The 26,247-nt window shown below is 38.5% G+C and overlaps 1 protein-coding gene across 6 annotated transcripts in view; it reads right to left on the reverse strand.

Moving 5' to 3' along the window:
- The window catches only part of IQUB (IQ motif and ubiquitin domain containing), a 196,249-nt gene that overhangs the window by 115,244 nt on the left and 54,758 nt on the right, over nucleotides 1-26,247 (reverse strand). For 4 of the 6 annotated variants that reach the window (XM_081038564.1, XM_081038567.1, XM_081038563.1 and 1 more), the window contains one exon: nucleotides 21,162-23,333. The exons of the other annotated variants lie outside the window; for them this stretch is intronic. In XM_081038564.1, the coding sequence (XP_080894690.1) occupies nucleotides 23,154-23,333 (180 nt within the window). In that variant the 3' untranslated portion in view covers nucleotides 21,162-23,153. Of the gene's footprint in view, nucleotides 1-21,161; nucleotides 23,334-26,247 lie in introns of those variants that run through there. 6 annotated transcript variants of the gene reach the window in all.

Below are 26,247 nucleotides of genomic sequence, written 5' to 3' on the forward strand. Positions count from 1 at the left end.
GCTTGGAATCCAAGTCAGCCTGGCAAGCACAAGTTAACACCACCAGTGGAACAGCTGCTCCCTGGGGTATACTGAGGGGCTTAGAGAGAGCTCTGCCTTTGTCCTCCCCAAAGAACCTCTCATGGATGACCTTTCTTTCTTTTGCTCCTCCCTAACCCTCACCCAACACACACTTTCCCTCCCTCCCCTGGAACCCAGGCTCGTCTCCTCCTGACCTTGGAACCCAAGCTTGTTTTCCTTGGTGCCTTGCCAAGAAGATATAAACTCAATATAAACATGAAACAGAACCCCAATGCCTCTCGACCTAAAGAGTCAGGTTTCCTGGCTACTTAGCTGACAGCAGCACTAACACATAGATTTTCTAAATTTATTTTAAAATGTAGTAAGACACTGAACAGAGGACACGGGGGAATCTACACTAGAAACAGGATACCTTCTGCTTCTCTAGCAGGGCTTTGAAAGTTGTTTGGAACATAATGCAAACAGCTTGTCTTGCTACAACCATTAGAATGGTGTAAATTATTTATATAGATAAGCACAGAGAAAGGGAAATTGAAACACCATTAATGAATTTCACCATCTTCTATTTGGCTTTGTTTTTGCTGCACTTTAAAGATTTGGGAATGAATAGGCATGAGAAGGAAGGATGAAGGAAGTTTATCAAAACAGATGTGCATAATAGAAATATATTGTCTGGTTCTAGTGAGATGTTCTCTTCCATTCTCTACCTTTTGCCAAATGAATGGGGGCACATAAAGCCAAAGAATTACCCCTCTAATGGAGCTGCCAGATTTAGCAAATAAAATATAGTAAATACACATTCAAATTTAATGGGACATTCTGTATTTTGTCTGGCAACTCTGTCCTGTAGGGCTCTTGCATGGTTCAGTGTCATGGTTAAGGGCATGGTTCTGGAGACAGACAGCTCTGTAATCTTGGTAAATAATTTAACTTCATTAAACCTCTGTTTCCTCAGCTGTAAAACAAATTCATAATAGAACATATCTCGTACAAGTGTTTTAAGAATTAAATGATTCAGTCCATATAAAACCACACAAATGAATAGTGTTTCACACATAGAGAATACTCAATTAACATTTATTATTATTTGCAAAGGGAAGATGAATTTTTTTATCAATGAATAAAATTACTAGATTAGTTCAAGTATCAAGTAATTACTTGATACAATCAAAATTCAATCAAGATTCTGTGGTTTGGTTTCGTTTTGTTACATCTTTAACTTTGGAATTGCACTTAAAGTCAGAACAAGAAGTATATAAAATCATCACACAAATAGTAAAAATATCTATATTTCAGTTCTACATTGGTTAACTGGAGAGATATAGGAAAGGAAAAGGAATAAGAGTGAAAGCCACAAATTAGATAGAAAGAACATAAAGACAATTGGTTGGCCAGCACCGTATTTTTAAATGTTTTAAGTTATTTTTTCCAACACTTAAAGTCTGGAAGAACTCACATAAATACACATAACTCTGGTGCTTCTTGACAAATCAGGATTTGCCCCCCCACCCTCCAAGCCTTGAGTAGTAGATGCTTTAGATAAAGCACATGCATTTCAGCTCAGCCTCTTCTGTCCACTAAAGTTTAGTGTTGGCCACCCTTACTCAGTGTACTTGCCCTGTTGCTCTTCTCATACCTGGATGGCTTTACTCATTCATTTTAGCTGCCTGACACAGCAGTGGGGCCCAGCTATGGTTTACAAATTTCATTAACTCATCAAAATAATCTCTAAAAAAAAACCCCAGCCACCCACATAAACATACCATCTAAGAAAGAGTGAGCTTGGTGAGCTAAAACGATTTAATACAAGTCACCCACACCAAGAGACTTCAAATGTTTTTGCTCAAATACCTTCTAAGGGAATTTAAAAACTTTGTACCTCTTGCACATTTTTATGTTGAAATCTAAAATTTGTTATATGTTTAAACAGTTGAAATGATATAATTTCTAGCAGAAGGTAAGTACTAAATTTTAAAATAAAACTCGTATCACTCCATTTAAGGCATCTGATGGACTATAAATCGAAGAGTAAATTTTCAGCATTTTACATTGAAATAATTTTAAACTTTAAGAAAAAAGAAAGCACAGAGATGTTCCTATGCTCTTCCCTCTTCCCCCAAGTTCTCCTAATGTTAATATCTTACATAACTGTGGTATAATTATCAAAAGTAAAAAAAGAAAATTACATTGCTACAATACTATTAGCTAATACTAACAATGGCAGATTTATTTGGACTTCCCCAGTTTTTCCACTAACATCCCTTTTCTATTCTAGAATTCTATCCAGGTTACCATATTGTCTTTAGTTGTTATGTCTCCTTTAGTCTCCTCCAATCTATTGTGACACTCTTGGGGATCACTGGTCAGGTGTTTTGTAGAATATCCCTCAACTTGGGTTGGTTTGCTGCTTTCTCAAGGTGAGACAGAGGTCATAGATTTTGTGGAAGATTTCCATAGAGAAGATGTGCCCTTCTCATCGCATTATATCAGGGGCTACGCGATATCAGTGTGTCTTATTATTGGTAATGTTAATCTTCATTGCTTCATTAAAGTGATGTCTGCTTTCTCCACTCCAGGGTTATTAGTCTTCCTTTGCAAGTAATAAATATATACTTTGAGGGGATACTTTGAGGTGACGCATATCCTGTTCCACCCATTTAGTTTAATTTTCATGGTTGGAGTTTGCCCACAACTACTAGTCTGGTGTTCTAATGGTGATTATCCATTTCCCTTAACCCTTCTTCATTTATTAATTGGAATTCGTCTGCAAGGAGTACTTATCCCTTCTTCCTCATTTATTTATTTAGCTATTTGTATCAATATGGGCCCTTGGACATATATTTTATTCTTTGGGTTATATATTAGTCATGGATCTGGAGACAGAACCAACAGGATGTGTATATACACCTAGGGAGATTTGTTTTAAGGAATAAACTCACTATTGCAGAGGTTCAAGTCCAAAATCTGCCAGGGAGGCCAACAGGCTGGAGACCCAGGGAACAGTTGGAGTCCCAGTCCAAAGGCTGGCAGAACTCCTTCTTGCTCAGGGAGGTAAGTGCTCGCTCTATTCAAGCCTTCAACTGGTTGGATGAAACTCATCCACATTTGAAAGTAATCTGCTTTACTCAAAGTCTACCAATTTAACTGTTAATCTTACCCCCAAAAGAATACCTTCACAGAAACATCTAGAATAAGGTTTGACCAAATACCTGGGTACCGTGACCCAGCAAAATTGATATATAAAATTAGCCATCACAGATTATAATCTAATATGACCACTATTTATTTTGTATCCCAAATTGTTCCAGCTTCAGCCATGAGGAGCTCATTCAGGTTGGCTCCTGTGTTCTTTTGACAAGCTCCTATCCTTTTGCACTTCTCTACTTTCTGGAACCACAGAATATTCGAGGCTTATCTTGTATTTTACCTGCCCCAGCTCTGGAATCAACCACTTCTCCAAAGAACCCTCGTTCTTTTAGTGGAGAAAGATATTTAGAAACAGAATTCTAGGCACTAAGTGTGATCGCTGCTACCGGGATATCACAGATTGTAAGGCCCCACAGTGGACAGAGCTAAGAAGTGTGTTTCTGGACACTTACTGACACATACACATTTATTGCTGTATCTACCTCTTTGCATATTTTAAAATGTGAATTTACACTGATATCTCTGACTTCGATTTAGTACCATGGGGTTCAATTCTAGCCTTCTTCCTCATGTGTAATGTCTTTGTCCGATAGCGAGAAACCTTTTCAAGCTGTCTAGGTTTGGTCTGTGGCTGAGCTCTGTTCAACAGAGCAGAAGTGGAAGTGTGAAGTGGCAGCACCTACAGACCTTACTTTCAAGGTAGTTATAGCATACACTTTGCCCCTTTCTTCTTCATCCCTATGTCTAGTGTCCTAACTGAACCGGGGTGTGATTTAATACTGTTTTCCCAGAGGGTCAAATGAGATCACTCTGTCACTCTAAGTGTGGTGGCAGATGCTCGGCTTCAAGCTTTTGGTTATCATACATATCTTTCTCTTGTGGAAATATAGTGTTGGCTCTTGTGGGTAAATTCATCTTTAAAAATAAACGGAAGTAAAAATAAGCTATCTCTCAATAATCCAAGCTTATTATAGGATCTCTGTGATCCATATGTTGGTTCTAAAGATACTTTCCAAAAGCCATATCCATACATAAATTTACACTGGCAACATTTCTTTCCTCCTGCTATATAGTGCTTTAAAATTCAAATGCAGAGAGACCATCCTTAAATTATCTTGCGTTGTGTCATCTTTCATGAAGGCCTAAATTTACCTCCAACCCACATAGAGCCCGTGTTCACAGACTTTGCCTGCTATGAATTTTAATAGCTGGAATGAAGAATCGTGGAACAGAGGTTTGATAAATGACTTGTGCTGGAAAAACTTAGCCTCGCATCAGTTTATATACCCTTTCTGAACATTTCATTTCAGAGGGGAAGATTTACAGAGGAACCGATCCCAAAGTCGGATCCAAGAAAGGCAATGTAGCGACAGCAGGTGGCCTGTGTTTTGTCACCTGAAATTAAGCATGACCTTAGGAAAAGGCACCTCCCACACAGTCAAGCTGGAGTTAAAGGGAGTCAGGTGAAACAAGATTACTGCAGTGTGTCCCTATGAAAAAAAAAAAATAACAATCTTTGATGAGAATAATAATCTATGGAAATGAGGAATAAACATCAGGTGAAAAAAGTTAACTGTGAAATTTCTAGGTATCAAATAAGAGGTTATTGTGGTCCCAGCATCTACGGCCATACCACCCTGAACGCGCCTGATCTCAAATAAGAGGTTATTGTATAAAAATGGTAAAAATGGTTCTCCGTCTGCATTTAGAATGGACAGAGGCTGGTGATGTAACAGGAATTTCCCAGCAGGAGCACTGTGGAAAGGGTTAACAAGTGAAGGGGTTGGGGTTTCCTAAGTGAAAGCATTTTAGAATCCATATTCACTCATATATTAAACTTTTTTTTGGGGGGGTGAGAAATATGAAAATTCACTTTATCACTAGCCCAGTGCCTATTTCCAATGCTCTTCCCAGTAACCAATTTATTCCCCAATTAAGGGACAAGTAACAAAAGTTCATCTTTATCGATCATGAAAAAAGACTCATCACAGAAATATAAAACTAAGTAGATATAGGTGGTGAAGGTTATTGGAAAGAAAACTGAAATGAGAGGGGGGGAAATTGTGAGATAATAAGCAGTGTCTAGGAGTGAGCAGTGGACAGAAGAAAGACACCAGAAGCAGCAACGTCAGTGGGACAGAGGGAGGGCTGAATCCAGGTGACCACTTATCCAGGATGAGGCTTAGAAAGATAAGAGGGAGAACCATCAGGGCCATCTAGGTCCAGGCAGGTTTATGAAGTGGACAAAGTTGGCCGTTAGCATAGTTCACCTCCGTTTCCGCTCTCATTTTGGCTGCCATGTTTCCAGACATTTGTGCTCAGCCGATCCCCCTAGCACCCTAGCACACCTTTTTAAGCCTCTCTCTTTTCTATTCCCCAAAACACACAAATTGAGGAAGGTCTGCATTCATTTGTCTCTTTTTGGTTTTTTCTTAAATATGCATCCAAAAGGAGGCTCTCTCATTATTTTCCATCTCCTGGGGATTTTTTTTTTTTAATTTCTTCCCTTCTCTGTGATCTTCCCTCTGTGTCCCCACATCATGTTTTCAGTTTACTGTACCTTGAAGGTGTCTTGTGAGGCTACAATAATACACCACACAAATAATAGGTTGTTCAAGTGCTTCCATATACTCCAGAATTCTACCTCAGAAAATGTGATTCAATAGGTCTAGAAAAGAATTAGACTCCATATTTTTTAATGTTCCCTTAGTGATTCCAAAGAATCCTCTCTTGGGGACAACTGGATCAAGGAATATTTCAACGGGAAGTTATAATTCACCCTAACATTCACATCAAAATGAATAACAGTTATCTCAACCAAGTACTTTTAAAGCTCCTGAGCATTATATCTATTTTCTTATACATGATTCATCCTCTTCATCCACATTTTATTCTTTTCATGCATGTATGTGATCTCTTCTTTCTCTCTATAGATAGATATTTGCATCTTTCCTTTTTCTCATTTCCCCTTCTTTATGTCTTGTTTTCTTTCTCTCTTGCCTTCCCTGACTATACTGTGAATTTAGAAGCTCAAACGTCTACAGAATTAAGACAGTGATGGCTCCAGAATTTTTATACATGACTAGATAAAAGCCAGCAAAAGTATGGGAAAGGAGGACCAAGTCAGCGGTGTTTAACTGAAGAATGCACGGCTCTAGGGTAAGGAGAACATGAAACTTTCAAGGGAAGTAAGTTTTAAAGGAATCCATTTCTCCCACTTTCAACATTCCCTTTTATTCTTTCCAAACATCAAGTAGGTTTGAGTTTCCATTTCCCTTTTCACAGTATCCCTTCTCCTGCTGTAGTCACGCGTGCTCTTAGCCGTTAGGAATCTTACTTAGAAGGTACACTGTTCAAAAGGGTACTTCCAAGGCAACAAACTAAGGGGCAATTACAAATACTATTATTGAGAAACCTCACTTAATAAGTAGTCAAAGCACATGGAACCAACCTTAATCAAGCCACCCTGTCTTCCTATGCCATATCAATTTGAGACAAGAATGAGACATTGGGTATTGTGGTGCTTATTGGGATGCTCTAAAATCAGATGTATTATAGAACATGATTAGTCAGAGTGATGCTTTTCCTTTTACAACTTGAACCTCTCCATCCTTAAACTATTATCAAAGAATTAATTACGTTATATGCAAAGCAAATAGATAATATGAAAGAAAATAGAAAAGCTGAAACGGACTTTTTTTCCACTTAAGTGTGAGCATTTCTTTTCCATTTTTCTCAGTCTTCATCCACAAAATGAGTGATTAGGTAGAACAAAAAGTACCTTCGAACAACCAAAGAAGATTAACTATGACCACATCACTCCAATTACAATAAATAAAACCTCAAGATGCAATTTACTGTGATATTTAATTATACCTTGGTATAATTAAGGCATATAATAAGGTACTGCAATTAAGAACCTATTTTTTTACATAATGAAATGTATAGAGACACACACATACATTTCATATACATATACACAGACTATATGTGTATATAATGAAATCTTCATTATATATAGCATTAGGTTGGTGCAAAAGTAATTGTGGTTTTTGCCATTATTTTTAACTTTTTAAACCGCAATTACTTTTGCACCAACCTAATACATTCATTCTTTATTTTGTCTTCTAAAATGTTTACAATTGGCCATATTGTAATAATAATACATAAGAATACACAGTAACTGCTGGATCAGTTTTTAGCAGTGTATGCTTCCTGCTTTTGTTATCACAGAGGCAAAGATTAGTCTTAACATCTAAAGACATTTATGAATTTATTTCTGACTTTTCATTTTAATCTTGACTTGATTGCTTTCAGTAATCTTTTATGAGATACATTTCATAAATTACCTTAGGCATTTTTATTATATTCTCCAAATTCATATTAACGTGTTTATGTAAGTTGAATAAAAGAGCCAGACTTTCTGAGCCAATGAAGTCTCATCTGGCTGATTGTATGGACTGCGAGGATTGGCTTTGTTAATTATACTGTATGGCAGACATTATGCAGAAATGTATGTGACTTCAGGTCCTCCAAGAAGCACATGCCAAGACAAGATTAGACATGTGAGAGGTTAGGAAAAGATCCCTGCCGAGCATAAAAAACGAGCAGGAGTTAGCAAGACAGCCTTCGGACTACAGTGCAATTTTGACACCTATGAAAGGAGAAGCTGAAAGAATAGGGTAGGAAGAAACTCAGATCGCAATTAAGTTCTGAGAAGGTTTTGACTATGGATACAGAGAGTCCAGAGCCCAAGTTGCCTGTTAGAGGAATCCCGCCTTCACAGGAACGAGCTGCCACACCATCGCATGGGAGCAGCCCAAGGCGGGTAGAGCTCAGGGGAACCAGCACAGGATCTGACTGCAGCATTGCGGGCTCAGCCAACTATGCTCTCACATGAGAAATCTGAGTGACGTGTGCCATTGCTGTCCCCAACTGAATGAGTTAAATCTATCATCTCGGAAGTTCTGAAAAGAACATATTTCAAATATAGAATATGGTAAAAAGCACTCAACCAAAATACTGTATTGGCAAACTCTTTTGAAATGAACAATGTTTTAATTTTGGAAGACTTCTCTGAGCATTTTGGATTACAAAGTGAAAAAAAAAGAACTTTAAAAGTCTCTAAGTGGAAAACAAAGACATAATTAATAGTCAATTGGTAAGTCTTATTAATTCTCAGAATTAGGAAAGTAAATGATTATAATGCCTGAGTAACAAATCATCTTGCAAGCCAAGTGGTTTTCAGTTCTTTGCGGGCACAAAATTAAAGAATATAATTGAGCCACCAACTGATGTATCAATAAAATAATTGTGAAGACAGAACACTAGATAGTCTTTATATATAATTCAGGAATTTGAGGTATGAAATGACAGACCCAAAAATCAGAAATTTCTATTTACATGAATGTTTTGTAGCAGAGCAGTATGACATGATCAATAAAAGACTTTCAGGCATTAATATATGTTACATCAAGAGAAACTTCTGTGAGGGAAGTAGAATTGAGAAAATATGATGAAACAGCATGTTGTTGAAAAGGTGTTTGTTTAAGCGGATGAGGAAGAATATCAAATTGCTATTGTATCAGTTTCACCTAGGAAACTGGAAAAAGCATCATTCCCACTCTTGCAACAAAGAAAAGGCTGGCATAACATCACATTAACAAATTTCCTTTCACCAATCAGACAAATGAGGGCACAGGGCAAACTGACCAGAAATCTAGGGACAGGTACCTGTAGGAAGAAGCATTTGCTTAACCAGGACAGATGCTATCAGATCCCACAGACCCCAGTAAAAAGTCAGCTAAAAATTTATAATGAATTACAAAGGGATGAGTATGACAGTGTGAAGCCCGTGGAGGCCATGTATCCAGATATGTGAAGTTTCCCAATCTTTTGCAGGCTTTTCCTCCATGAACAGCACAAGGCACTCACTGAAATGATTGGGAAGAACCCAGAGAAAGTTCCCTTGTGGTGCCCCAGGAAAGGGGGTCAGCACCCACTGCTGAAGAACACTGACCACCTGTTTGCAATGTCAACCTGCTCCTGAGCCCATCTAGATTCTGATCTGGTTTGTACTTATTGGAGCCCTAAAATTCTGGAGGAGCAAGACACCATAGAGATTTGGGGTGCAGATGGTTCATTGCAAAGATGGAAAAATTAAATTAGTTATCCAAAATGACATGCACAGTAAGTAAAATGCAGCCTCAGGACTAAAACCCAAGTATCCTCAAATATATCTCAGCACCTTTCAATAACACCTGCTTCTTTAGCTGTTGTTTGCATATATGTTTCAGCCTAAGAGAACACATGGGAACACATAGAGTCATTCAGTTTGATTTCCTGTTAAACCTGTGGGATCAGTCATATGATTCTCAATAATATGTGTGTATATGAGACAAATATACTATGGGTAATAAATATTAAAGTCAGAAATGCTAATTGGCATTTCTGCGCTGGACAAATGACGTGTCGCTGCATTTCTCTACCCGAGTAATGCTAGAGAATGAAAATGTAGACCATTGTACAGAGTGTGTTATTTAGTTTCCTGATTGGAACTCCTTCCTGGCGACATGGTCAAACTTTTTCAACAAAAATGAACTTTTCTGAGGCATATTTAGCCTCCCTCACAGAACATTATCAGAACAATCAATTCAGAGGAGGGAGGGAGGGAGGGAGAGAGGGAGGCAGAGAGACAGAACAGCAATCTTACAGTGATTTGATATTAAGAGTTGAAAACATTTATCATCTGGACTTTGTAGATGAGTAAACTACTAAAATAAATTTATTTTGAGTGAACACTCTTATTTCTTAGATTGAGAAGTCTTAAAAATCTAATAAACTCAGCTGATGAGATACATTTATTATTTTAGAGGAAGTTGTTTTTATGCCCAAAGTCAAATTATGTATTACATATATAATGGCATATGAATAAAAAAATCTGCCTCAAAATTTTCTTCTCAGAAATGTGCCTTAAGGTTATATGTGAATATGAGAAATATAATATGTAGAGTCAAATATGTAAAAAACACATGAATGAATATTTTCTTGGAAAAGACAGCTTTTATTCAAAGAATAGCACTTGACTATTCTGTATTTTTATAAAATAAAATGATACTGAAAAAACATTATATTTTACTTGAAGAAACTAGCAAAAGATAAGCAAATCAACCCAAAATAGAAACAACAAATTAATAAAAGAGCAGATGTCAATGAAATAAACAGCAAACAGAGAAAATCAATCAAGTCACCCCTAAATGAAGGGAGAAAGGAAATTCTTTTCAACAAATAGTGCTAGAACAACTAGATATCCACATTTAAGAAAAAAATCTTTAATCAATCCCTAGCTCACATAATCTACAGAAATTAATTCAAGATCAAGGACCTTGATCTTATATTTAGGATCAAGGACCTAAACATAAAGCTAAAACTACAAAGCAAGTAGAAGTAAAAAAATATCTGCTCAACTTTGGAGAACGCGAACATTTCTTGGAGAAGACATAAAAAGCACTGACTACTGAAGAAACAAGTGATTAATTGGACTTTAACAAGTTAAAAACTGGTACTCATGAACGGACACAATAAAATTAAAAAGAGAGCCACGGACTGGGAGAAAATATCCACAATACATGTACCTGACAAAGGACTTGTATCAGAATATACACTTACACCTAAAGAATAAGGAAAACAACCCAATTAAAGAATGGGCACAACACTTGAAAAAAAACACATTCCAACAGAATGTATAAGGATGATCAATATGAACATGAAAAGCTGGTCAACAACATTAGTCAACAGGTTAATGCAAATTCAAATTACAATGAGATAACACTTCACAGCCACTAAAATGAACAAAAGGCCCACGATACCTACCGCGGGTGAGGACGCAGAGCATATAAAATTCTTATACATTGTTAGGAGTGTAAAATCACACAACCAATTTTGGAAAACTGTTTAGCACTTTCTGCTAAAGTTAAACATACACCTATCCCATTACCCAGCAATTTCAATTGTTGTTATTTACTCAATAAAAATGAAAGTATGTGTCTGAAAAAAAGGCTTAGTAAAAGAAAGTCTATAGCAACTTATTTATAACAGCCAAAAAAAAAAAAAGAAAAACTGGAAATAAACCAAATAATATATCACTCAAAGATAAATGTCAACAAACTGCTGATACATGCAACACCAGTGAATCTTGAAAATATGATATTGAGCAAAAGAACCCAGGCACAAAAGAGTCCTTTATAAAACTCAAGAACTGCCAATGCTAATCTTTGATGGTTGAAATTGTAACCATACGTGTAGTTCATCTCTTCCGCATGCATTCTGCTTTAATGCAAGCTCGCTCTGTTTAGCCTGCTAGAACGATGACCCCTGCATTCTCTCCCCAGACCCTCCTACCTGTGCTTATACTGCAGGTCCGCTCCTTCTAATCATTAAGCCTTTAGGACACTGGGTTCTGGTCAGTGTCAAACTCACTTAAGAATAAAGCTGCAGGTCTGTCAACCGTGACGAGGATATAATAACTGAACCTCAAGCTAGAATAGGTTTCAATCAAACAAAGCTAACGCCTTGGCCTCAGCTATGTCCCAGCTCTGGAGTCATGAGAGCGGAACGGCCCCACAGACCTCATCCCCTGGAAACTGGACCAAACAAGGCCAAGACTGACACCAGGACCTGAAGCCATAATCAGTGGCTCCCTGCCTTGGTCCCGACCAATCAGCAGAGCCCTGGGCCCCAGCTCCCATAGCAACCATGATTAATAATTTTCCCTTATATAACCGAGCCACTAGTGGCCAGGGAGAGCCAGGTTTCTGAGAGCACTACCTTACCTGTGTCTCAGGGCGAGGCGCCAACTCCTTAAATAAACCTTTACTTCCTTTGCTGCAAACTCCTTGTTATGCAGGGACTCTAGTCCTGCTCCCCACACAAGAACGCAGGAAATGGTGAGGCTAAAAAGGAACATCCATGGAGCCATAGATAGGGGAGTCACACCATTATATTCTCACTGGTGGCTGGGCTGGAGACACAGGAAGCAGGAGCCACACGATCCGCAATCTACTGGCTGCTTGTCTGCCAACCAACCAACCAACCAACCCCTTGCTAATTGCAATCTGCTCTTACTAGCTCAGCCAAGGGCAGTTATATCAGTGGTCAATGGCTAACCGGTAACAGCTGATGGCCAAATAGTCACAGCTGATGGCCATCTACTACCCGAGCCAGCACCTTTCCACGTGAGGCCGAGAGCCTGGAAACTGCTCTCTGGGACTCTGTCCCCACACTCCTGCTTGTGTGTTTTTTTGGCTTGGATGCACACAAAGTTGGACCCTTTGCGTTTGCGGTAACAGAAATCAGAATAGTGTCTACTATGGTGGGTAGGAATTGACTGTACAGGGCCAGGAAACTATTTTCTGAGGTAATCTAAATGTTCTATTACTTGATTGTCATATTCATGTAGCTCCCAGTTTACAAATTTTACCTCGACAATAATATGATGCAATAAAGTTTCTTTATGTACACTTCAACCATTGCAAATATAGGTATGAAGGGGAGCAAAATAGGCCACCACAAAATGTGCTACTTTAGCATGTGGATTGCTTTGAACTGAAGGCAGTGAAGACCCCACAGATTTGAGAAAAACTTTTACCTCTCCCTTAACTACCTGCAAGAATTTAGACGGGGGACTGGCCCAGAAAGAGAGCTATGACGAAAGGTAACTTTTTATATTAATGACCTATCAGTCAGGAAGGGCAAATCCCCAAATATCTGCTCTTCTTACTCTCCTTGACTCACCCTCCTCCCCTTTGAGGTCCCAGGTCCATATCTCGTTCCTTAGCTCAGGATGGCATACAAGTCTCAACTGCCCGATGTGCCCTCGAGTCTCATGCCTTGCAGCTCCCACACATGTGTAATTATATTTTTTTTTCTCCTGTTAATCTGTCTGAGGTCAATTTAATGATTAGACCAGCCAAAGAACCTAGAAGGGAAGAAAGGAAAAGGTTTTCCCCTTCCAGGTATACAGGGGGGCTGGGGGACACTTCTTTGGAATTAAAGGTTATCAAATTAATGCCATATAAAATATAACTTTCACTAAAAGAATAACATTGCTACTCCTTATCATAGCATTTTTATTAGTGTAGTGATGTTTTTAAACCAACATATTGTTATGATTTGTCAAATACCCAAGACTGCTTTCCTTCTCTACACTTCTTACCTCATGGAAGGAGCCTGACCAATAGGTGGCGATTTTACTTCCATAATTAAGTTTTTCCCTAGGAGTTATTCACAAGGAAAAGATGGTTTAAAAGGCAGATCAAGATGAGTTAGGTCAAATAATAATGTGATTTAAAACTGGGAAAAAGACAGCCGATATTAAATTTGTTCTTAAGCTAGTTAACATCTCTGAAATTTTCGTCAAAGAAAACAATTGCAAAAGTATATTGTTAATATAAAACAGCTGGGGTTTTTATTTAGCAAATAAGAATTATTTATTCAAAAGCAACTTAAAATTGTTTTCTTCAACTCAAGGGTCTTTTCCTGGCCACTTGCTGGCCAGAAATTAAATAGTTTCTAACTTACAATGGAAGACCAACTCCAGTTCGTTTTGTTCATATTAACTTCAAAACAGGAAAGGAGAACAGAACTATCACAATACACAATGCTTTTTATTCTAATAATTGATATTTTTTAAACTTTCACCTTGTTAGAGAATATTGGTAAAATAAGAAAGCCTAAAAAGTTTAAGACCACATACAGTCCTCTGTTTCAAAGCCAAATCAGTTTCCCGAAGTTGAGAGAATTACTGGCTTTATAAATTAGAAAAGAGAATTAGTGAGTCGTTGTCTTCCTAAAATTGCCCAGCTGCCTCTAATTTGGGAAAGATAAATACAGGCTAGGAAGACCATCTGAAGCTGCCAAACACAAGCCTTAGCAGGGAGCCAACCTGAGTGGGAGAGAAGGCGCAACCCATTTGCACATAAAGCTCTTTGAAGTTGGGGAAGGTTTTGCTAAGCAAATGCCACAGAAAATTCCTAACAGCCTCTTGAACTCTTGTAAAATTCAGGGCTGCAAAGTATCAGCAGTAACAGTCCGCACTTTATACACCTGGAATTTTCACCCCTAAAAAGCAGAATTCTGTCTGTTTTGAATAAAAAGAAACAATAAGGATAAGGGATGAGTCTTGGGTCAAATTAGAACACAGTGACTGTTGGACAAATTACCACAATGCCATGTCACTATTCCACAGTTAATATCCATGTCTGTCACTAAGAACATGATCAGTCATTGGAGGGTAAAACCAATTCTGAGTGTATCCCATCAACATATTGCATATGAAATAATAAATGAAGAAAATTGTGCTGTCTTCACACTGAAAGCAAGCAAACCTTAACCCTTCCTTTAACAAACACTTAACACTTCCTGTGTTCCATGTAGTTTACATACACACTCAAATTTTTAGTAATCCTGCAGCTGAAGTATTGCCAACCTCACTTTACAGATGAAAAGACACAGAAAGATTATAATTATTTATCTGTCTGTCTACAGGGATAATATTTTACTGCACACTGTGGCCCCAAGCCATAAAAACAGATGTATACTACACTCAAAAATATGTATTGAATAAGTTAGTAAATGAATGAATGAAGTATAGTTGGGCTGACCTTGTAATTGTTTTGACCTTCCTCCTTGAAAAACACTCAGGTTAGAATAAGCAGAAGAAGGGGAGTGAAGGCGGAAAATAAAGTGGAGGGGGAGGCAGTCTAGTATTTGAAAATGTGTACTACCAAAGAAAGATAGGCTTATAAGTATAGATGATAGCAATTTGAAAAGCTACTAGGGAAAAAAAATAATCCAATCTTTCAGTACTTGTTCTTGTTCCTAATTCAATTCACAATCCAATGGTGACATGAAATACCACACTCTAGTATATTACTTTGTTGGAGAGTCAGAAAAATGTAGATATCTGAGTTGTGCAAAACTTGCTCTGTTCAAGATCGGTTTGCTTCTATATCCCCTGTATTCATCTTCACACTAAGTCACTTGAATCAGCGATGATTAAACATCGCTGAATTCAATTTTGATATGCTCTTAATTTCAGTTTTGACATGATGTAAAAATGTCAGCTCCCTAAAATCTGAGAATAATCACTTTTAGCCTGTCGTGGTTGAGATTGTAATTTAATTCTACATTATATGTGGAAGAGAAGAAAGTTAAATTCAGTCTGTTTCACAAACATTTTGCAACACCTGTCTACAAGATGCCATGAAAAGCAGACAATGACTCTATCATTATCACAAACTGTTCACATTCGTGAGGCTCATAGCTTAGTATGTATTTTCCTTTCCTGGTTACATAGTTGCATTGTATTTATGGGGACAGTAATGGAAATATTTCTTCCTGGCTCTTTAAGACTGAACATTGTTTAAAGGTATATGTTTTTAAAATTGACGTTCATTGATAACATGTGAATCTGTGTATTAGATGTGGTGTAATACGTACATGTTTTTTAAAATCTGCAGTGCATTAAATTTAAGTTGGTAAAAAGATTATTAGAATTCCCAAGCCAAGAACATCTAGGGGACTTCTGGTTTCCAGTTCAGCATGTAAAAATCTTGGAAGTCCTCACTCCATCCTAAAAAATAAAAAGCTGAACAAATGGAAAAAAATCAACAATTCTTCCTCGATCAATAAGAATAGTGAGGTCCCAGGACAAATCTCTGCTTCCAATATTGGAGAGAATGACAGACAAATACAAAGAATCACAACCTACTGGAGCAGTATTCTTAATTGATCTAAGGGAAAACAGTTTGTTCAAAATAACCACAGCAACAACGTATTCGATTGTGTGTGAGTGTACACATTTATATATAAGTGAAATGAATGACAGCAGTGATATAAAGTGTGGGAGAGAAGAACGAGTATTATTTTGTTACAGCTGGGGACTTCAATCTCCATCAGAAATGAACAGATCCAGCAGGCAGAAAATCACTAAGGACAGAGTTGAACTCAACACCCCCATCAATCAACGGACGTCTATAGACACATCATCCAAAAGCATACACATTCTTCTCTGGCCAAATCATCCAGTACATTACTTTTTTTGACTGAACTTTTTCAGGTCTCCCTCGGAAAGTCTTACTTTTAACTATATGTATTACTGTTCTAAAATATAATGCCTGATCATTTTTAGAGTCCCAAATGATGTTTCATAATGTCCATTATAGAATGATACATCATTCCCACAAAGCAAAAGGACGCGTTGCGTCTAACAGGTACTATGCATACCATAATATAGTACCTAAACATCATTTGGTACTACTATATGTTCATATCAAGGAGTTGCTGGGGACTCTTACTTGTGAGATCTGTTGAGAACAAAATAATCTTACAACCAAAAAAAACAAAAAGATGAAAAATGTTCTTTCTCAACCAGGTATTGGTACCTCTCAACCTGGGGAAAACAGAAATTACAACCTGTTCGCTTAGGAAGAGACACTGACTTAACCATTTGGGCTCTCAAAAGAATTGTTGTGAATCTCAAACGTCAATTCCGTGGAAATATTGCTGGGCTCCCTAGAGGAATTCTTCCCTTGTGCATTAAGACCTACAAGTACATTGAGTCCGGGACTGAAGGAATGAGAAGTGACCATTTTTTCTATAGGTTATGTGGTGTAATAAGGAAAGGCGCTGTGCTCAGCTTTATCCTTTCGTTCCTAATTCTGTGCACTTTTAAGATAGGAGAAAAGGCAACATGGATTAGCCAGCTCTACGTTGTTTCCCAACCTGTTCATTCTGACTGTGAGGGAGACACACCACACACTGGCAATGAATTAAGGTGTCCCCTGCGTCTGCCAGGACAGCACTTCAACCTCTCAGCATGTTGTCACCCAGATGGTACCTGACTGTCCAGTAGGTCATTGCAGAGTTTTATCTAACCAGATATTTCTGGGTAATAGGGACAGGGTAAGACCAGCAAATTCTGTGAGCATTCAACAACTGTCTCACTTCCTCTTCTGTGAAGTGAGTTCCTTGGTTGAAGGCAATGTAATTTGTGAGACCATAGTGGGGAGTAAGGCTTCCTGTGTGTCCATGAATGATTGTGTGGACACAAATCCTGTAGGCAAGAAAGACCAATCCACATACATATTAAATATCTGTATTACTGAGAATCAATTAATGCTCTCTCAGTGATAAAAAGGATCCAATATACATACTCTAAGAGCCACCAAGAGGTCAGCTAGTTCCCCTGGGGAATACTGTTACCTCATGGCTTATTATTATCCTCTGCTATGGGTAAATTGGACACCCGGCTGTACTAGTAGCCAAATCAGCCCTGGTGAGGAAATACCCCCGTGCTTAAGCCCACAGAGAAGTCCCATTCATACCATCCAAGTGACATTGTCAGGAACCCATGGAGCAAGCATCAGAAAGGCCAGTGAAAGAGGCTGACTCATACCCACCGGAGAAGTAGCCTTGTCCACTGGGCTACCGGCAGCTCCCTCTGCAGTGGGTGCCATCAGGCACCTACACAAGACAGTCTATGTGGATGCACTTACGTGCACAAGGCACATCTGTCCACATGCACCTCCCCCAAAACTCCTTTTCACCAGTTTTCCAATGTTCATCTTTCTAAGTCTCTTTGCAGTTGAGCAACCTTTTAGCCACTGCTCATGGATCTCTGTAGATCTATACCACCAGCCGTTTCCCGTTCCACACCAAACGTGGACAACCAGATGTACCACCTAAGAGCCTTCCCTCTGAGACAATTCTTTCCCTTGTACAGAGGCCAGCATGTGTGCAGGCCCTTCTCTAAACCAGACTCGCTATTGACAGTGTGGTGTGTGGATCGTTCTGTGAATCAGCTGATTTATTTTTGTCATTTAAGTGACCAAGGGAACTCTCCGTAAGGCCATCGTTGTTTGTGGAGGGCTAAGTGGAAACGCAGTAGGAGAGTGTACCCTGGGGTTCTCAAGTACCTACCCCATTGGGTTTACTTGTAACTTCCTGACCTGCTAGGGCATTTTTGTGTGTACCATTTCCACTTCCCAACAGCATGATGCTGTGTATGGTCAACTTTATGGCTGGGTGGATGTGATAACACAGTTTATTTATTATAGGCCAATAGAAGATCAGAATTAATTAAACAGGAAGGCCATTAGAATAAGGTGGCTTTAATGCCATGGGGACCTAAGTAAGCAAACCAAAATCTAAGCCTGTAAATACCTCAAGGTTACAAAATTGAAACACTAAGAATAACCAGTCACAAACAGCCAACTGAGCTTTAAGCTACAGCCAGTCCCTAATTTCCTTCCTTTCCTTCTGCCTTTTTTCTATAAAGTCTCTCCCCGAGACCCTGCTGGTGGAGTGCTCCTAACCATCTCCTGCTTGGTGCTGCTGGATTTGAATCGATTTTTGTTCAAATAAACTCTTAATTTTATATATGCCTCAGTTTGTCTTTTAACATCTGTGAAATGGTTTAAGTTTGAGAGCTCTGTAAGAGACCATGATTTCTCACTATAGCACCTTGAGTAAATTTTTTTCTGCCCTCTAGAGCTAGGATTTCTCTGCTCATATGTCAAGTAGTACCACAGTAGGCTGTTATAGTGGGTTGAGTGGTGGCCCCTAAAAATATATGTCCATGTCCTAATACCAGTACTCTGCGAATGTGACCTTATTTGGACAAATGACATCTCCAGATCTGATTAAGGATCTTGAGATGAGATCATCCTGTATTACCTGCGTGAGGCCTAAATCCAATTCTCAGAAGAGAGAGAGGAAGAGAAGACTCGACACACAGAGAGGAAGAGGCAATGTGGCCACAGAAGCAGACACTGGAGGGATGCAGCCGAAAGGGCCGAGGAACAGCCGGAGCCCCAGAAGCCTGAAGAAGCATGGACAGATACGTCCATATGTCCAGGAGTGAGGCTTTGCCCACGCCCTGACTTCAGCCGTCTGGTCTCCAGAACTGTGAGAATAAATCCCTGTTGCTTTAAGCCATGCAGTTTGCGGTAATTTGTTAAAGAAGCCCAGGGACATTAATATACTAATATAGCTGTGCCTACTTTAATGAACCTGGTCATCAATTAACCATTGTTACACGTCCCCGAAGTGTCAAACCTCTGTGCCCCTAAGGCTTCTTCTTATAACTGTTCACTTTTTCCCTGATGGTTAAGCTTCAACCCCTGGTTCCTATCATTGGGGATCGCATTATTCCCATTGAATCAGGTTATTAAATTCCATTGCGGCACACCCACTGTTGTCCCAGCCTACAGGGACCAGTCAGCACAGAGCTTTTCAAGGATGCTGGTAATGGAGTACAGATACCCGTAAGAGGTACATGAGGAAGGTGCACGTAATAGATGCAGCCAACCATCCATCTTCCTGAGTAATGATTTCCTGGCAAGCTCTGGCCTTTCAGGCTCAATGAGATAGGCCACTTCAATGAACGTACAGGCTTCAATGAACGTACTAGCAATTCTCAGGCCCTCGAGCCAAACATATTAAATCCTGAATTCTAGGCAAGAACATCAGTTTATGTAATCAACTTGAACTTGATATAATCCTTTGTATTACCCTTTTTAGAATACTACCCTTGGAAGAAACTCTTATCCATGCTCCTCTGACTCTTTAGAATCATCATAAAAGCTTTCTGCATTTCTACCTGGGCCTTTGTTAGACATTCAGGGCCTTGAATTTATCCTTTCCTTTTTGAACCCTCTCTAGTATAAATAACATCCTATGCCACCATCTTTGTCATCAAAGTGACTACCTTGGCTAATTGATCTCCCTTTCCTTATCCTCCATCTGGACCCCATTCTATGCCACCACTCACGAGACGTGGAGTAATCGTAAAGCTGCCGCATGCTGCAGAGTACCACTGTCCCATATCCCCAGGCAAGGAGGTTATCCACATGCTCTTCAAATATGTAAGCAGCTTAAGCGTAGGAGCCCAGGTCAAAATCCGTGTGCTGGGCCAGTCCTTGTACCCATTACTGCTCTGGTCAGGGTCCGGAGGAAACCTGCTGACACACTCCCAGGTTAACCTGAGGAGTGAATAAAAGGACTGTGTACAGAGGAGAGGTCCCGACTTAAGGAAATCGAAATGAAAAACTGTACCGCCTTAAACTGAGCGACAAAAGAAAGCTATTATCACCCATAAGTTGAAGAAGGAAAGAGAAGGAATGAGTCTCCGAATTCAGAGTTGTAGAGTGTGAGGGCTGACCATTCACCCAGAGATGTGGTCTTAGGCGGACGAATCCAGTCACTGACGACAATAACAGGCCACAAATCAGACGGAAGAAGCCGGGAGAGTACCCCAAACTGTCTTTCTTTCAGACCTCAGATTTCCTGCTGATGCTTCCCACTGACTTTATGTTCTCCTCAAAGCGGCGAATAGAGCTTAGACTCCAAGGACACAGAGCAGAGACAGGAGAAAGGGGCAAGGCAGAGCTGAAGAGGCAAATGAAGACTATCCAGCAAAAACCGTGCTGTTTTACCTTTTAATATATTTTTTATTTGGTTTGCTAATATTTTGCTTAGGGTTTTTGCATCTATATTCTTTGTGAAAATGGCCTATCCTTTTCTTTCTTGTACTATCCTTGACAACTTTGATATCAAGAACATGCTGGCCTCATGAGTTGGGAAGTAGTCATTCTTTTTCTATTGCTTAAAAGGATTATCTATAGAGTTAGAATTATTTATTCCTTCAATGCTCAAAAGTGATACAAGACAATTTTACGTGTACTATATTGGGCAAAGCATGTTACCTAATCCTGCCTCATTTCAAGAAGGTGGAGAACTGCAATCAGTCTCCCTGGAAAGAGAAGAGAAACAGCCTTTTCTTAACTCACTTGTCTGTTGTTTTTTGTTGTTTTTTCATTTATAAGGTTAAGTGTGTTGAGAACTGTGAAGGGTCTGCGATGCTAGCCTAATTGCAAGCTAACAAGTTAGCCTGCTATAATTTCATGGATGACAGAAGACATGAGACTCCTGGTCAGAGATAAAGCACAATTTATTGTTCACAGGAATAGCAGCAGCCAGAATATCAGCTTTTTGTACTAGTACTAATTCCTTCAAGGTGACACAAGTCCACATGTCACGTGCACACAGTGAATTGTGTTACAGGATATAAAAATCCTGGGCTTAGAGACTCCGAGTCTTTTATAGCAAACAGTAACAGTATCTCTGTCTTCCAAGACTGCCTGCTACACAAACATCCTTGAAAATGAGTCTCAAAAAAGCACTAGTGCCTCTGGTCAAAAAACATGCAGAAACATTAAGAAGCCTGTGAAGAATCCTCGACTGACTTTTTTTCTAAACCTACTTTTGTACCTAACATAGAGATTCATTACTCATTTTTATTGTGAATTATAATTTATCAAAATAACTTCCTTTGCTCTGCTATTTTTCTTCCCAATTTCACCCTTGGTATTACTGCTACCAATTTTATGTTGTCTGTCTGCATATGACTGATGGAGTTTTATTTTTAACCTTTATACACGTATGTCATTTTATTTGGGGTACACATCTGGCACACAGTATACAGTTCACTCTTTTGATGTAATATGAGAATAACTATCCTTTACTAGAGAATTTCAACCTATGCCAATTTATGCACTGAGGTATTTTTAATCTTGTTTTTCTCTTATATGTATTTCCTTGCTGTTAACCTTAAATACATACATATATATAACTATGTTGCATGTGTGTGAAATATTGCTACTTGACTTATAGATCTTCACTTTTATTGTTTCTCTCTAGCTGGATTATCTTCTGTTTAGCCACCCAGATCCACTCTCCCCTTAGCTACTCTGCTCTTTGTCCTGAAGCTGTATAAATTGTCAACAGACTTCTACTTCTTCTACTTTGGGGGGCGGGGGTGGTTCTGCCAAAGGGAAGCTCCAGCAGGAGACTGGACGTAGGAGAAGTGTGAGATCAGAGTATTTATTTCTCTAGTTCATGAGATCACCTAGAGCTGGCTGTTCCCTTGAAAGTTGGTCACTGATCCTCTCAGTTATCTTCTTTACACTCTCTTTCTGGGTTTCCAGAACTCTCCCTCCCCAGGTTCTTTCGAGACTAGGGGTAGACACACCTTATCTGATACAAGCCCTGGGTTCCTGCAATGTTCCTTAAGTTTCCCTACACACTGCCTGCCCACATTTTATATTAAGTCCCTTTCTGAATAAACTCTCCTTGAATTTTCAGTGTACCACCGATTTCCTGTTAAGACTGAATCATACACCCATGGTCATCATTGTACCTCTCTTGCATATATCCAGTCAAGGTCATTCCTTCAGTTTATTGGACAGACAGACTGGTATAGTTTACTCGATCAAGTTTATCCTCCTACAGAGTTTTCCTTACTGCCCTTCTAGGGGTTTTCCTTAGTGTCCCACTAGGATAAAAGAGAGTTCCACTGTTTTCCAGCATGGAATGTACCTTTTGTTTGTTTATAAATAGTTTCAGTTATTTTACTGGGATTTTGTAATGATGGAAAGTGAAAGTAGAAGATAAAAAATAAAACTTCAAAGCCCTGTATTAAAACATAGTGTCTTTTCTTCTACCTGTACAGATTATCAAGAAAGGTGATTCTGTGTTTCCTCCCACCCAAGTACTGACTATTCTTCGATAACTACATTTTATCTAAAATAAATGTCTTGGGTTGAAAAGTTAAGCTTAGCTTTTGTTTGTCTGTTCATTTTAACTATAATGCACCTGAAATTTTTAAAGTTTTTCATGTGGAAATACGTAAAATTTTCTCTTTACTTTAGAATATTAATTTTAGTAACAAAATATTTCAATTTAACACTAATTGTGTAACAATAAATCATAAATATAGTGATGTTTTCTCTTCATACAACTTATGATACTATGAAAAACAATTAAAATCAGTAAAAATATAAAATTCTATTTCCAGATTGTGTGACCTCTGTATTACTCTTTTAGCAGTGGACAAAAATGCCGATCATCAAATACTCCTGGGTCTTCTAACGAATAGGCCTCTGGCATTCTACAAAATTAGGTGTTGTTTCTGTGGGACATTGCTTTCTGATCTCTATTTCATCGTCATCAAACATAAATGAAGCCAGCACTGGAATTTGAGAAAAATAGTTCTTAGCCAGGATATGTTTGTGTTTGATCTTGTGAATAAATGTGGGTTCATATCCCTGAAAAGAAAAGAAAACCAAATTCTATTAAATGTCACAGATGTATTTTGCCAAGAAAAACACTTTCATGCCTCAGTGCCTTTGCTCGTCAGTTCCTTCAGCCCAGAATCCATTTTCCCCACTTGGTCCATCATCTTTCAGGGCACAATTCCCATTTTGCTTTCCTTTATTTAACCTGCAAGCCTTTCTTGATTCTCCTTCTGACTGCTGAGTGCAAATGAATCCCTCCTTCCTCTGTACTTGCAAATGCTTTTATGTGTTTTAATAGTAATAGTTAGTTCCTTCTACCTTGAATGTCACTATCTTCTTGACAGTCTCTTCCATGATAAAGAAAACTTGAAGGCTCAGACTGGGTCTTTTTCACTAAGGTGTCTCTCGGCACCATAAGATAAATACTTAGTAGGTAATTTTGAATGAATGCACTTGAGTCACCTTGGTTCATTCTTTCAGTCTGTTTCAACACTGATACAAATACCAACTTGAATTTTTTTTTCTTCTAAAATTAGTCCTTCCCTCCGTATCTCCAGAGTTCAAAATAAAGATCACACTGGTTTTGTGACAATGTCAACTTCTCTTTGGTTACACTTTTTACTGCCTCAGATTCCCACCTTAGGAATCCCTGCACTGCTTCTCTCCTGGATTCTAAACAGAAAACAACATTCCTCTCCTACCAAGTCTTTGTGCCTCTCCATTTGTATTTGTCCTTAATTAACTAATAGGTTTCTTGTCTCCTCCACAGCTAAAACAGTGCTCTGAGCTTTCAGTTATGCAGAACTACTACATTACTATAAGATCATCTGTTTCTTTTCTTTTTCTTTTTTTATTTCTTTATTTTTTAATTTATTGGGGTGAATTTGTTAGAAAAATTACATAGATTTCAGTTGTAAAATTCTGTATTACATCATCTATAAATCCCATTGTGTGTTCACCACTCAGAATCAGTAATCCTTCCATCACCATATATTTGATCCCCCTTACCCTCATCTCCCTCCCCCCACCCCCCTTACCCTCTGGCAACCACTAAACTATTGTCTGTATCTACGAGTTTTTGTTTCTCATTTGTCTGTCTTGTTCTTTTGTTGTTTTTGGTTTATATACCACATATCAGTGAAATCATAGGGTTCTCTGCTTTTTCTGTCGGACTTATTTTGCTTAGCATTATACTCTCAAGATCCATCCATGTTGTCACAAATGTTCCTTTATCGTCTTTTCTTACCGCCGAATAATATCCCATTGTGTATATATACCACAACTTCTTTATCCATTCATCTGTCGAAGGACATTTTGGTTGTTTCCATGTCTTGGCCACCGTAAACAAAGCTGCAATGAACATTGGAGCACACGTGTCTTTACGGATAAATCTTTTCAGATTTTTGGTGTAGGTACCCAGGAGAGGGATTGCTGGGTCATATGGTAATTCTATTCGTAATTTTTTGAGAAACCTCCACACTGCCTTCCATAACGGCTGCACCAGTCTGCATTCCCACCAACAGTGTATGAGGGTTCCTTTTTCTCCACAGCCTCTCCAACACTTGTTACTATTTGTCTGGTGGATGATAGCCATTCTGACTGGGGTGAGGTGATATCTCATTGTGGATTTTATTTGCATTTCTCTGATGATTAGTGATGTTGAGCATTTTTTCATATGTTTATTTGCCATTTGTATGTCCTCTTTGTAGAAATGTCTCTTCAGGTCCCCTGCCCATTTTTCAATTGGGTTGTTTATTTTTTTGTTGTTGAGCTTCATGAGTTCCTTGTATATTTTGGATATTAGCCCCTTCCTTATCGGAGGCACTGTTTGCAAAAATCTCCCATTCAGTTAGTTGCCTCTTTATTTTGTCGATGGTTTCTTTTGCTGTGCAGAATCTTTCAAGTTTCATATAGTCCCATTTGTTTATTTTAGCTTTTACTTCCATTGCCTTTGGAGTCAAATTCATAAAATGCTCTTTGAACCCAAGGTCCATAAGTTTAGTATCTATGTTTTCTTCTATGCAGTTTATTGTGTCAGGTCTTATGCTTAAGTCTTTCATCCATTTTGAATTAATTTTGGTACATGGTGACAGATAACAGTCCAGTTTCATTCTTTTGCACGTGGCTTTCCAATACTCCCAGCACCATTTATTGAAGAGGCTGTCTTTCCTCCATTGTATGTTTTTAGCTTCTTTGTCAAAAACTATCTGTCCATATTTATGTGGTTTTATTTCTGGGTTCTCAATTCTATTCCATTGGTCTATGTGTCTGTGTTTCTGCCAATACCATGCTGTTTTGATTATTGTAGCCCGGTATTACAAGCTAAAGTCAGGGAGTGCAATACCTCCAGTATTGTTCTTTTTTGTTAAGATTGCTTTGGCTATTCGGGGTCTTTTGTGGTTCCAAACAAATCTGATGATTTTTTGTTCTATTTCTTTAAAAAATGCCATTGGGATTTTGATGGGGATGGCATAAAATCTGTATATTGCTTTGGGTAATATGGCCATTTTAACTATGTTGATTCTTCCAATCCATGAGCACGGAATGTCTCTCCATTTCTTTGTGTCTTCTTCAATTTCTTTCAAAAATGTCTTATAGTTTTCAGCACATAGGTCCTTCACATACTTGGTTAAGTTTATTCCTAGGTATTTTATTCTTTTTGCTGCAATTGCAAAGGGAATTGTTTTTTGTATTTCTTTTTCTGAGATTTCATTGTTAGTATATAGGAATGCAATGGATTTTTGTATGTTGATTTTGTAGCCAGCAACTTTACTATATTCGTTGATTGTTTCTAACAGCTTTTTGGTGGAGTCTTTAGGGTTTTCTATATATAGCATCATGTCATCCGCAAAGAGTGATAATTTAACTTCTTCATTCCCAATTTGGATGCCTTTTATTTCTTTCTCTTGCCTGATGGCTCTGGCAATGATTTCCAACACTATGT

This window comes from Rhinolophus hipposideros (assembly GCF_964194185.1).
Source record: "Rhinolophus hipposideros genome assembly, chromosome: 25".
Classification (NCBI taxonomy): Eukaryota; Metazoa; Chordata; class Mammalia; order Chiroptera; family Rhinolophidae; genus Rhinolophus; species Rhinolophus hipposideros.